This window comes from Lipophrys pholis (assembly GCF_963383615.2).
Source record: "Lipophrys pholis genome assembly, chromosome: 4".
NCBI classification, from domain to species: Eukaryota; Metazoa; Chordata; class Actinopteri; order Blenniiformes; family Blenniidae; genus Lipophrys; species Lipophrys pholis.
This window is the reverse complement of record NC_137637.1, coordinates 17,726,605-17,740,585: the sequence shown is the minus strand read 5'-3', so window position 1 is coordinate 17,740,585 and position 13,981 is coordinate 17,726,605. Positions and strand designations below refer to the sequence as shown.

The window sequence follows — 13,981 nt, the reverse complement described above, 5'->3', positions numbered from 1 at the left end:
CCACTTGAGGTCAGCGTAATGTCTGCCCACACATATTCGCCAGACGCAACATGTTAAAGAAATAGCAATCATAGGGGGGATGATTATTCCACCATTTCCTTGGGCGCAGGCTCGCCAGGGCACATCTGTAATCAGTCAATGTTACTGTGGGCTGAGTTGTGTGTCCACACATGTTTGGTGCCATATGAATGACTATATTTCATGATTTTTCCAGTGTGAAGTGGGTGAAGCGGCTCCACCCATGGGAAACCACGGCAGTTGTTGGCCGTTATTCGTTGTCATAAGTGACCCCTGGCTGTTTCTGGCGACCACTCTGGCTTTATGTGTGTACAATCCTTATATATTGTATCGGCAGTATCTGGGTCACATATTTCTCTCTGACCTTGAATATCAGCTGACAGCTCACATGTACACGCCGTAAATATAATGGTTCGCTACGAGTTTGTTTGTTAACCCCTTCTAAGCCAGGAAGACTTCTGATCTACTCGATATGCAATAAAGGTTTAATTGAACAGAACAAATCTGATTAATGGATGAAGTAGACGTGGAACAATTATGATAACATATTGATTGTTTTCAAGATAAAATACATTGATTTCACTATATCATAAGTTACACATTTTGTGATTTTTCTTTTTGGTGGGGGGCAAAAATGTACAATGTCTCATGGATAATATCTTAATACAGCAGCCGTATATGTGTAATACAATTGATTTAGTTTTTTTTTTTTTAAGTATTGGTGCATATTCTGAGATATATATGCTGTTTTCTTTCTTCCATTTAGTGATCTTCTTATATACAAGCATGATAAAATTCTTATAGAGCACAGTACAATGTGGCGTACATACAGGAGCTGACACAATTGGCTCATACCATTCACATGAGGTTATCCTCACCTGTTTGCCTATGTGGAGACTTCACGCTGTGGAGTCATTTATCTGATGTCACCTCACTGCCGTTGCACAGTGTAGACCTTTGCAAAGAATTCGCAGTGATAAATCTCACCTTTTCCTTCCTTTACAACTTGATTTAGAAGGCACATTTAACCCAAATCACAAGTAAGTGAAGATTCGCCTCAAGGAGCATTTTATTTTGCTCAGCTGCTCACGGGTACACTGATGTAGTCAAACGTGCACACACAGATATTTGTCTAGATTCCCCACATTACGAATCACCCAAAATCGCCCCCCCCCCCCCCCCCCCCCCCCCCCAATGCTTCCAGGGTAGAGGGAGAGAAAAAAAACCCCAAAACAAGGTCCTCCGAACTGCAAATGCGCAGATTCGTGGTGAGTGTACCGCACGCACCCTGAAAACCAAAACAATAAACCTCCTCTCATGCATGCCAAAGTCATGAGAAGGTTACGGGCTTAACTCCTTCATCCCCGTGGAGTGTTTTGTCTTGGGTCCGCAGAACATTTAAATAGTCTGAAGCCAATAACCCTGCAGAGAAGACAGAAAAGATTCTTCTTTTCATGCTGAATATCGGTTCTAAATCACATGGTAATCTCCTTTGTTGAAATGCGGCGCTCACTTCAGGACGTAACCTCTGGTAAAATGTTTTTTGACCTCAAGGGGAAATTTGAGGGATCAGGAATGTTACTGCATCTTTACCCTCCACCGCCACACAGTAAGCTGCACAGGCTACTAGGTTAGTGTTTTCAGTTCATGCATTGTGTGTGTGCGTGTGTGTGTGTGTGTGTGTGAACCTGTTATGGACCCAGTTCGTCTCGCGTGCTGCCGGATCCATCTATAGATGATGGATTAACCCTTTTAAACTTGCCTCCCGGAGGCTGTGACGTCACAGGGTTTACTTCTGTGCCCGTGTGCGTGTGTTAGTGTGTGTGTGTGTCTGTTAGTGTGAGGCTGACTCTAATCCAGACTGATGGATCTCTTACACATAGCTACATCGTTTAAAACCATTGCCCTCGCCGGATGTCATGTGACCGCGATGGGAATCGTTTGACTGCTTGAAGCGAATTCTGTGTGCACACCTAGAAAATAAACACGCGCACAACCCGTAGGCTCATGTTGGTCTCAGTTGAGTGTGGGTGTGTGTGTGTGTGTGTATGGGTGTGGGTGTGTGTGCATGTGTGTGTCACCTTTTGTTCTGAGGGAAGAAATTGCCCCCCGAGCCATTAGTGGTTACAAAAGAAAGTTGTTTCAGGTAATGGCTCTGTGTGTTTCCATCTCTCACTTTCCTTAGCACACACACACACACACACACCGCTACATACTGGGGCTTCCATTAAATTGTCCTCTTTCTTTGTTCGTTTCTTTAACCGTGTGACACGACCGTGCAGGGGGAAAAAATAGAGAGCAAGAGGGGCCAAGCGTACTGTTGACTTGAGCTGATATCTCTGGACAATCTAATATGGCTTCACGTGAGCGTGTACAGGGCAAAGCGACTGAGCAGTAGCTGAGGCTGCGTCCACTTTAAAAGTGACAGGCGACCCATCCAGGGTGTGCGTGGCCTTTCACCTGTAGTCTCCAGGGATTGGCTGGAGTGCCCCGCGACCCTAGAGTTGGATGTAGAAGATGAGTGGATGGGGGGCTTTAAAAAAAGTGCCCTCTGTGCTGTTGGCCCTTTAAACCTGAATGAGAGAAGGAGGCAAAACTTCTTGGATAAGGAAAGGCACGGCCGAGGGAGAGCAGGACGGGGAGATGATATTGATGCCTGCTCAGTTACCGTAGCTGCTGGAAGGAGACGGAGAAAAAGAGTGAGAAGGTGGGAAAAAAAAAGAAGCAGAATAATGTTTTATTGACGCGTGCTGAGCTGCAGGCAATTTAGGCAGATCAGGAAGGGATAGAGGTAGAGAGGGAGGGAGGGGTGTGTTATCTTCTCTCCTGTGTGGATCAATCAGATGATGTAGTGATAAGACTGTGGATTACACTGCCATTTACACACTCCCAGTGTGTGTGTGTGTGTGTGTGTGTGTGTGTCTATCAAGTCACACATGTACATCGGCTCTGGTAAACAAGCTGACGCCCATTCAGTTCTGCACTTCAGCTGGCAAACAGATCCTGTCTCACAACACACACACACACACACACACACACACACACACACACACACACACACACACACACACACACACACACACACACACACACACACACACACACACACGGTCAATAACACTATAATCGAATCTGCACCTGAAACCAACTTTTAGAGAATAGCACATAAACAACTTTAATGATCAAGCTACAGGCTAGTAAGCCGCTATTTTGTATTATCTGTTGTAATTTAATTCTGTGAATTGGACTTTTAATATTGGTATACATTTTGAAATATATTTCTCAGCCATGTAAATCGTGATCACAACAAAGCCTTAATAAAGCGGCACAATGGATTATTATGACATCAGTGGTCACGTTGTAAAACGAAAACCAAGAGAAAAAGTGTTTTACAATTCACCATTAAATTCATAGAAAATCAATATTTTGTTATTACTTCGTCTCTCATTGTATTGAGCTGTTTTGGACAGGGATCCCTTACAATTTAGTGATTATTGCTGACAGTGTAGGTTTTGATGGCATCTTGAATATTTTGTTTGTCACACTTCCGTTCACGTTTTCTTTAATTTTCATACGTCGTGGTCAGAGTAGGAATCAAGGGTTGTAATACAATACAGTGTTTGGGAGTGCGTGGGGGTGTCTGGGCTTTTTGTCCAACCCATGTTATAAAAACTCCTACAGCTCTTATAATCTGAAAAACACTGAAAAGAAAAAAAAACCTTATAAAACACTGAAATATCATTCTGTCATTCTGATATTATTAAACTGGGGAAAGTGGAAAAGGAATTCATAAGAGGAGGTGAGAACAAGCCATTATTAAAGATGTCATCAAGCATTTATCTGATTCAATAAAACCTCTTCAGCCATAATCAAACCACACTCATAGTAGAGTGATAGCCTAAAGATGTGTATGACAGCAAAAATGTGAGTTTGACAAAGCATTCATTGTCTTTTCCACTCTAACCTGCCGTCATAGATTATGCCAAGTGTGTGTGTGTGTGTGTGTGTGTGTGTGCGCGTGTTTGTGCGACTGGTTCAGGCATTATATGGGTCAGTGGATTGCCCTGGGCGATAGGCCCCTTGTGACTCTGGAATGCTGCAGATATTTTCACATGGTCACCAGCATTACCGCCGTGTCACCAGCATGACTGAACACTTCAGAGTTAAAAAGAATAATAATAAAAAAAAAAAAAAAAAGATCAGTATGATGGGATTTTGCTTGAGAGGTGGCTGCATCTGTGTGTATGTGTGTTTGAATGGCCTGTGATTTCAATAGTCCACTTAACATGCTCAAAGAAAAGCATTAAAATGAGATAATGCACCTGTAGGCCTCTCTGCATGGGCCCGCTGGGTGTGGAAACAAGTGGCGAGCGGACTTTTCGACAGCTTGGCTGCTTTCAGGGTTTGTTTTGAGAGGTATACTGGGGGTGCTTGGGTTGGAGCACCCACTGTTCTGAGGCGAACTGACTTTGGTTTTGTTGAGTGTTCTTGCTCTGCTGCTTTGTTGTTCCTCTAAACGCAAGAGGCTCTCAAAGTGTCGGCTTACATTGGATTTAATTACACACAGAAACGGCATGGCTGTAAATAAACATTTTACTGTTAGTCTCCATACTGATCACTTGAGGATGTGAACACAATATTTGGCTGAGGGACCACGTACAGAGAAAACATGCAAACTCCACACAGAGAGGCCTTTTAGCCTGGGGAGAGTCGGCTCAGTGTGAAACAAATGCATCAGATCTCATGTATTACAACATAAGTGAAATCCCAAAAGTCCCATCAGCTTGTGTTTATTTCCTTCTTACTCCGCCCAATGCCATCTTTACAACTGGCCCTTCATTCGCTCTGTCAGTTATGTCTTGTTCATTTCCTCTTTCTTCCTCCAGCCGCTGCAGATCGACGATAACTTCTGTGGCCAGGACTTCAATCAGCCTCTAGGGGGCACCAGCACAATTGAGGGGACCCCTCTCTTCATCGATAAGGACGATGGCATGACCTCGGTGGCGGCGTACGACTACCGTGGCAACACTGTGGCGTTTGTTGGAACGCGCAATGGAAAACTCAAGAAGGTAGGTCTATTTGACTTTTTTTTTCTTTTTTTCTTTTCCTGTTGCATAGTCAGTCGCTGTTTGTCCTGGTCATCACCTTGTGACCTGTGTCCTCATGGCTTAATCGTTGCCGATTTACAGGAGGCACTTTGCAGACCGCTTTTTACACCAAAATTAAATTCAGCCAACACCCTTTTTTCTCACTCGTGGCCATTTCCAATGGGACATTCAAGTGCCTCTTTAAAACCTGTTCCTTTAACAAGCAATTTCAGGCCAAGTCTGTTGCTGCTCCCTCATTGATTGTCATGTTAGTCACGTCAAGACATAAAACGTTACTGCTGTGTCCCAATGCCACGAACGGTCTTGCTTCTAATTTTAAGAGCTTGCCTTCAATCAATCCGGCAGCTATGACTGGCGAATGGCTTCTCTGTGCGGGTCAGCTGCGCACGGCTGACAGTTCACATGGTCGGGTAGAGAAGCAGAAGGAGGGATAAAGTGGTGATTGATGGAGGGATAGAATTTTTACTTTCAATTTTTCAATTAATTTCCTATTGTTTGCTTATTTGTGGTCGTGCTCGCGTCAAATGCACATTCTGACCCAGCTTTTACACCTCTGCAGCTCACCTGCATGTTACTTATATTTTGCTGAATTAGGTTGTATATATAATATCCAATAATTACAATTCTTTTGGTGCAATACGGCGGTGGTGAATCAGAGGTTTTGCTATTGTGTGTGTTTGTCTGAGCATGTGTATCCAATCTATGCAGGACAGAGCTCTGGGGGTAAATGGTAGCTCATTAGAATTCACCCCATTTCCCTCTGTACTGCTTCAAGACCTGTCATCCATTCAATATTATGAATGTATAATCAGCCTGCGTGCTCGTGTGCTTTTAATGCATGTTTGTGTATGCACGCTGTGTTTGTGTGTTTGTCACTCACAGTATGCATAATAACAATGATGCGGGAGCTTGCGATGGCACGGACTTGTGCGTGCACGTCTGCGTTTGTGTTTATGGGGGGAACGGGAGACGACAGACATTACAATGTCGACAAAGATTCAGCGCTGTGCATTTGTCAAACTGACACCCATTCACTTAGCTTGGCAACGGCTCCATTTATTTATTTAGCTGTTCTTATGTGTCTTTTCTGCTGCGCTGTAATGCACTGCGGTTCAGGTGTCTGCGTGCGCTTTGAACATCACCTGAGAAAGCAATGCTGCAGCAGGTTGTTGAGATATTGTGTGTGTGTCTGTGTGTGTTTGCTGAGCCAAAGAGCCTGCAGTTCTTTTGGCTGGTTTGTGTTTCAGATAGAAAAACAATAAATAAATAAATCCAGCCTTGAAACGGATTCCGTCTCTTCAGAAGGAACAATATCTCAAACCTGACGTTGGAAGATATTCACACAGATGAAGAAAAAAATGAGCAAAGAGCAGCCAAATTAATAAGACGTGAAGGCAGATCTCGGGGCTTCAAATTTGTTTGCATCAGTATTTCGTTCCTTGTCTTGTCGCGCTTTAAGTAAATGAGGAATCTGTCTTTTTGAGAGTCCATTTTTGGCTTTTGACAGCTCTGTTGGGAGAGCAGCGGGCCGTGATGGAATGACGAAACATGTTCCTATTGTTGCACCTTCCTCAGGAGAGCGGTGGAGTTGACTGTTGTTTGTAACAGTCATGCCCTAAGGGTTGGGTATCAAGTGAGGGGCAGGAACAATGGAGATATTGGTTGGGTGGATCTATATGCCTCAAGGAGAGGTGTTCAGTGTATTTTCAGTTGCACTTTAAAGAAAAAAAGAGAAGGAAGGATTGACCAAAGAAAAATCTACCCAAAATGACAGCTTATTTCTGGTTAAAAGAAAGTTTCCTCCCTCATTTGGATCGCATATATTTCTGCTTTAACTAACATATTTTGCTTGAAATATCTCTTCATTGAAGTGCTTTCATATACTGCCTTATCTGCACCCGGTCTATTTTTAACCAACTCTAATGTTCAAGGTTGTCCGGAGCAATGAGATGGAGGCATAAACAACATGTTTAAAGCACTAATGAAGTCCCCCTGTGCTCTGATAGTCACACTGATACTCGCACACAGTCGCATGCTCTCACAGGGGAAGCGTTTGCTAATGAGTTGTGGTTTGATGGGACATAGATAGGGGGAGATTCAGAAACAGGAAGAGAGATAGAAAGATGAGGCCGATAGAGAGAGGGAAGCAACAGGAGGTGGAGGAGAGAGGACATGATGAAGAGATGTGATGTTCGGTGCTGTGGTTAACTCATTCTGGCGGTCATCTGGATGCTGCTGTGGTCAAGGACGTGACAGGGACCGGGCATCAGCTGCACTGGATATTTAGAATTAAAGCCCTTCCTTTCTCTCAGACTCTTCAATTATTTCCTGGCTGCTTGGCTTGACTTGTGATCGGTCACCCTGCAGTGCACCTCCTGCGCTTCTCCTCGCGCCTTCTTGTGCGTGAAGAAGCATGGTGACTAAGCAACCAGCCAACAGATGTGCATTCAAATGAAACCATTGGCCGATTCTCTCCTCCACTTCTGCACTTGCAGGCACCGTTGAGCAATGACAATGAAAGGGCGTTTGCCATGACACTGGCACATGCGCACGTTCCCTATAGGTGGTCGAGACAAGAGAGGGGATCCCGCTCGATAATCCGATACCTATTGTAAGCACTCGCTTTTGATACGATGTGCACATTTGCACACAGACGTGACTTTGGATTCCTCAGCTGCGCTCTCCGTCGGGGGGCCAACGTGAACCATCTGCCGTGTGTGTATGTGGCCCATGTGCCAGGTGGCGGGGGCCCTCCAGCACTCGTGGTGTGTCCATTGTGGCCGTGCCAAGGCTCAGGTGGGTCGGTGCGGAGCCGCACCCAAGTGCCCATTCATCAGAGTGTCGATGAAGCCCCCGGTAGCTCGTGGCGACAGTCGGAGTTGCGATATGAGATGAGTTTTGAACAGCTCGAGTAAGAATCAATGAGTGGACACGTCTGGCCACAGTTTGTGTGTAATTTCACCTCAGGATGCACAGTTTGGGGCAGACCAAAATATATATTTGATTGATTGGAGTTAGTATGGTTCACGTCTTGCAGCTCTGGTCCAAATGCCACATCAACTGTGTCGTGCTTCAATGCAAACTGAGCATGACATGGGGAGTGCGATGTTTACCGACTAATAAAAGGAGACATCCTCTTTTGGTCGGTTTAGCTGCTTTGGTGTTTCGTGTTCACACACATACACACCTTTTTTGCACCATACTGGTTTGTAAGAAAACAGACTGGGCCGACCGAAAAACGTTGTAATTTAGTACATTGGACAATAGATTTAGAGTGGATTTCTTCATACCTGGATATTCCCATTGTTCTTACAGTAACTGATGTAACGACGTAGTATCGCAGGGGTTAATAACAAGTGACAGTTTGTCGTTTGTATGTGTATATTTCTCTGTGAAGTCGCCAATGTATTCCACCGGGGCTGCCTGTGTCACCATCAAGAGACCATGTCACGGCCTAATTGACTGATGATTGTTATTCTAGTGGTGCATAATGCTGGCCTGTCAAACTCCCCCGTGTGTGGCTTGCATTTAAATGCGAGTTTCCGACCTCCTCTTTGCGGACCTCCACCCAAAGAGCAACAACCAAACATGCGGTGGAAACACTACCGGGTTTGATCACTCAATGCGCTCAGGAAGGAGGAAAGCTGTGTGACTTAAGTTGAACCAGTGCTCTCTATCTTCATGAGTGTTTTAACGCGACAATTAAAATCTAAAAGTCACAGGTTGAGAACCTGGGTTAGGCACTTTACTCTTATGTGTTTGTGTGTGTGTGTGTGTGTGTGTGTGTGTTTCAGTGGTTTGTGTCATCGTTTGGCTCAGCCAGCCGGGCCACGAGTTGTTTGGCCCGGCCATGAACACAGAGGAATGCTTTGTGCAAGTGCTCGGTGGCCCTCGGTCATTAGTTCACACAACTGCATAGGGTCACACAAACACGCGCCAAGCGGACGAAAAAGAGACGGGCGGGGGAAAGACGGTGATGAAAGAGATCGGAGAAGGCAATAGAAAGACTGACCAAGAGCTGTAGCTGAAACGGAACAAAAAACTTGAAACGCTGCATTTAAAGCCAAATGTTTCCACCTAATTTAGTCCCGTCTTAGTTCCATCAGTCAAACAATCTTATCACGAGGTTCCCAAATTAACAGCAAAATGTCTCATTTTCTGCAGCACTTCCTTTCCGCTCCTGACAACGGAGCTTTTTAATGGCATTTTCCGATTATATATAGCTCCGTTAAGCCATAACGCGAGCTTGACAGACTGAGCAACTACGGTGTATATTTTTCACTGGAAGAGCCTCCTTTCAGCGTGCAACCTCGCATGGAATCAACCCAGGCACACGAACCCTCTTGCCAGCTCTGCCTCCAACTCCCTGCGTTGCGGAATCACAGTACATCGTTTTTCAGTCTTCATACAGAATTCAATATATTATTTTATTTACATATATTAAAAGCAAATAGATGATCAGCAGGCGTTGTGCCACATGACATGATGGAACATTTAGAATAAAACACTGCACTCTAAATGGAGTTTTGCTATGTGAGCTGTTTGTAGAGTTAATGTTTTTCTGACAGTTTATGATGCTATTTTAGTTTTAATAAGATCATTTTTGTCTTCAGTTTCTTCCTAAACATTTTGCTCCAAACACACGGAAAAGACATGCATTATTGCATAATGTAAACGTATTTTAATTAGCCTCCAAGCTCTGTGATGTGGCATTCATGCAGTACTATATCGTTTCCTTTTTTGGGTTCGTAATCCATATCATGCTTTAATATGCATGCATCGTCTATCACATGTTGACAGCTTATTTTTGAGATGCGATAGCTTAACAATCATAATTTATTCCACACTTTTTGTTATACAAACAAATGAAAATTTGTAAAATGTATCTGAACAGGCAAGTGTTCAGTGTGAAAAGTGGAAGTGTTTGCTTTGTTTATGAACTGGCATCATGTAAAAAGTAGACCCTGCTGTTGGACTTCAGCACCTCATGGCTCCAACTGTGTGGGAATAGAGTGAGAATTGCATTTTTCGATGTCACCAATGCCTGACTCTCTCTATATATGTGTCCCTCAGCAACATATTCGTTTTCTCTCATCATCACTTTCACCCTTCTCTTTACCGTGACCTCACATTAGGTTACACTCAACTTAGAAATATATGCAGCATCTCCCCCTGAATGCACACAAAAGAGCCACAGTCAAGGCTTGGAGGATGTCCCTGCGCAGTCTCTCTCAGTAATTATACAGTCTAATCTATTTGTCATTTCAAGCCCTCAGAGCTTCCATTTCTGCTTTCCCTCGGTGTATTAGCAGCAGTCATATAGATTGCTGCATGTTATGGACTCCAGCAATGTTGCTCCTAACTAAAATAGCCACTGTACAACCACAGGTATGAATTAGTAAAGGGAGTTATCCAGTGCTTCTTCACTTCCTCTCTCTTCGTCTTTTCTCTTGCTCATTTTCTGCGTTTCATCTGCTACTCACATATTCACTTTCTTTCTATCCGTCTCTGTGATCCAAGTTTCTCGCCCTGATAATGGTTGAGCGTTTGTATGTGTTGAGACTCAGCGATTGCTATTTTTCTCTAATCATTCTTTCTCATTAAAGTCAGAGAGAGGAGAGCGCGCACGCACACAAACACACATCCAGACGCCCAAATCTACATGTCCTGCATGAGAAACCTCGGCATGTCTAAAGAGATGAGCACTGCTTTAAATGGACATTCCTGCACCCACCTTCACTTCCTAGAAAATGGGATGTAGCACTTAGCTTGCAATGGGAAGACGGTAACGAGGGGTCTTCTTAAAAGATTTAATGCCAGCCCACAAGCACGAATCTACCCACGCAGCCTCATTAAACTACTGTCTCCAGCTCTGCACCTTTATCCTACAAGAGCCTCATCTGCTATAATGACCCATATTTCCCACCTTACTAACAAGCAGTGGTGACATTTAGGGGTTCTATAAGTTGATGGTCCTTCTTGCAAGTTTTAACCAATATCTCCTCATCCTGATGCCAACTATTACTGAGTAATTTAACTAGAGCAGTGCGAACTGTTCAAAGTAATCACGTCTAAAGAGCAGTGTAAGTTGCAGTGGGGATTTTGTGTTCGCTAATATCACATATGAGAACTGTCCTTGATAATCTCTGCGCTAATGCACTTTAGCCTGGTCCAACAGTGTGTAACTGCGCCGCACAGCACTCATTCACCACCTCGGTCCCCCCCCCCCCCCCCCTTCCTAATTCACTGCTACCAGGGGTTAATGAGCCAAAGTAAAAGTAGATGAGAACGGGGGGAAAAAAGCCGGGAGAAAGGGAGACAAAATGAAAAGAAAGAGCCAGGGAGATGAATAATAAATGTAGCATGCTAGAATCCATTTTTAAGGGAAGATTAGAGGAGTCTGGATGCAAGCTGGGATGCTCACATGATCCAAGTGAGGACGAGGCCAGTCTGTTTCTAGGTCATCTCCATTAGGCATCTCAGGATAGAACATCAAAGAATTCCTGCATCTCGTATCATATATTCTCTGTGTGCAAAGTTACCCCCCCCCCCCCCCCCCTTTACTTTTTCCAGAAAATCCTTTTCAAAGAATTTTACCGTACCAGAGTGAGGAAAATGTACAGTTTGTGCATCTGCTGTGATGCTACCAGTGTCTCAGCACCATAGAATCATATAGGCATCTAAATTAAAAAGTTAGAAAGTGTTTTTTAGCAAATTCTTTGGCGTTGACGTGCCTTACTGTGTCGGTGCACCTTTACAGAGCAGCGCTGTGTGTGGAGAAGGGAGTCTAGGGTCCGCGCATCACTCGGTCTCTGCCAACTGATATTGCCAGGAGCACACCTGGTGCATGGAGCGATGCCAGGGCTCAGCTGGCTCACTCGTTTCTGACAAGACGCACACACACACATACACATGCCAGAGGGGATGCCATCTCTCAAGCTAACAAGCTAAAAATGAGCACTCTCAAGCAGGTATATACATACTTGGATGCCCACTGCTCTAGCCCAGTCTACAGGGTTTGTCCTTAGTTGCACAGTAAAGATCGATCACCCCTGTAAGAGCATATATATATATATATATATATATATATATATATATATATATAAAGATATATACTAACACAATATCTCACATTCTAATTTCTCTGCTATTAAACGGAGTAATGTAATATATGGTTTGGTTTTTGCAGAAGCTGTCTTTGAATTGCTGCACTGCTCTCCACAAGCCCTTAATAACCATGTGTGGAAGCTGCATAACCTCTTAACCATTAAGTGGAAGGAATCACATGTTTACAGAAGGATACTGTTACACATAGATGTAGAATACACAGACATGGAGAGGCATGGTGCAAGACTACACTCTTTGATGCTCGCCCTAAATCTCTGTACATAACAGGATGCGATGAGCTTCTTCATTTCCATTACACCAAATGATGAGTGTAAATATGTGAGTTGCTATCAAATTAGCTAATCTACTGTGAAGAATGCAGTCTGCACTGCAGTACGTACACGCACTCTCCTATGTGACGCGACTGGAGCGGGCTTATCAGATTACACATTGCCAAGCTAATAGATTCTTAATAGATTGTTTTTGATTAGTTCCTCTGGTTTTGTAATGTTAGGGTGATTAAGGTTTGTGTGTGCAGAAAGAAACAAACACTTGTGCTCACTTGCATGTGCACATATTTGCATGCAGTGTAAGTGTACTTTGTTTTGAACATGTCTTTTTATCGTCATATGGCGGTCATATGCTTTGGGAGCATTTCAGGGACACAGTATCCGCTCAGGGCTTTAATCCTTGTCTCTCTCTGGATAATGCACACAACAACACAGACGCACACTTGTACGGTTATCTCGTGCTTAACCTTTAATCAAATGTAAACCGAGTTCATCCGCTCAACCCAAACTATGAAAAAGCTCTTTGTTGGTAACAACACCATGGAAACCAGCTGGAATATCTTTGATCTGATGATTTGAAACTCAAATTCAAGTTCACTGAGGTACAAGTACACACTTGCGCACACACACACACACACACACACACACACACACACACACACACACGCACACAAACACCCACACACTCCAAGATACTCTTGAGAGACGCACAAAAACAACACAAGCAATAGCTCTGTGTGTTCATCCCTCTCACACAGCAGGGGGTTTGTCGCCCGCTGTCTAACTAATTACCCCCCTGTCCTGTGCAACCCCCCCTACCCGTGCCCCTGGAGGGAATAACTTCAGCCTGGAGCCTCGTCACGATGTTCGCTGGCTGGCTGACTTGCCCCCAGCCCGTCTTGTTTTTAGACCACTCACCTCCTGACCACTGTGGCTAATCCAGTTAGCGTTCGAGCTGGTGATAGCCGAGCGGAAAGCCAATTCCCCACGCTGGTCCCATGCCCTCTGGCTAAACTTTCAGCGTAACAGTTGGCTAAAGTGAACTTATTTTAGTTTCTTTGGCTCATTTGTTTTTAGTTCTTATGTGCAGGGCAGCAAGTCCCCTCTCATTATGTGGCTGAGATTTCATTTAACACAAATTAAGAGGAGCAACTGTTGTTCCCGCCGTGCTCGGGCCCTTGTTTTCAGCATTAGTGCAGCTAGCAAAGAAGCAGCTCTATTATAAGGGGAGCTGACCTTGTGCCTTTAACATTTCCATCAGCTAAGCCCTTAAAAATGAAAAATTGGGCATTTAAGAAGCGGCTCACTGGGCACAGAGTTTTATTCACTTTCCTTTAGAGCATTTATTTCTTTATCACTTCTTTTTTCCCCTCTGTACCCTCACACTCCTCTGTCTCCTCTCTCTGTCCACACTCGCTAAGCGCTAATCATCTCCTTGTGCTAAAATATTTAGCTGTC

General features: G+C 44.1%; 1 protein-coding gene across 1 annotated transcript in view; it reads left to right on the top strand.

Annotated features, from left to right (window-relative positions):
* Positions 1-13,981, top strand: part of plxna1b (plexin A1b) — a 197,248-nt gene that overhangs the window by 50,176 nt on the left and 133,091 nt on the right. Inside the window, exon 3 of the mRNA XM_080461568.1 lies at positions 4,905-5,087. Within this exon, the coding sequence (XP_080317694.1) occupies positions 4,905-5,087 (183 nt within the window). The remainder of the gene's footprint in view (positions 1-4,904; positions 5,088-13,981) is intronic.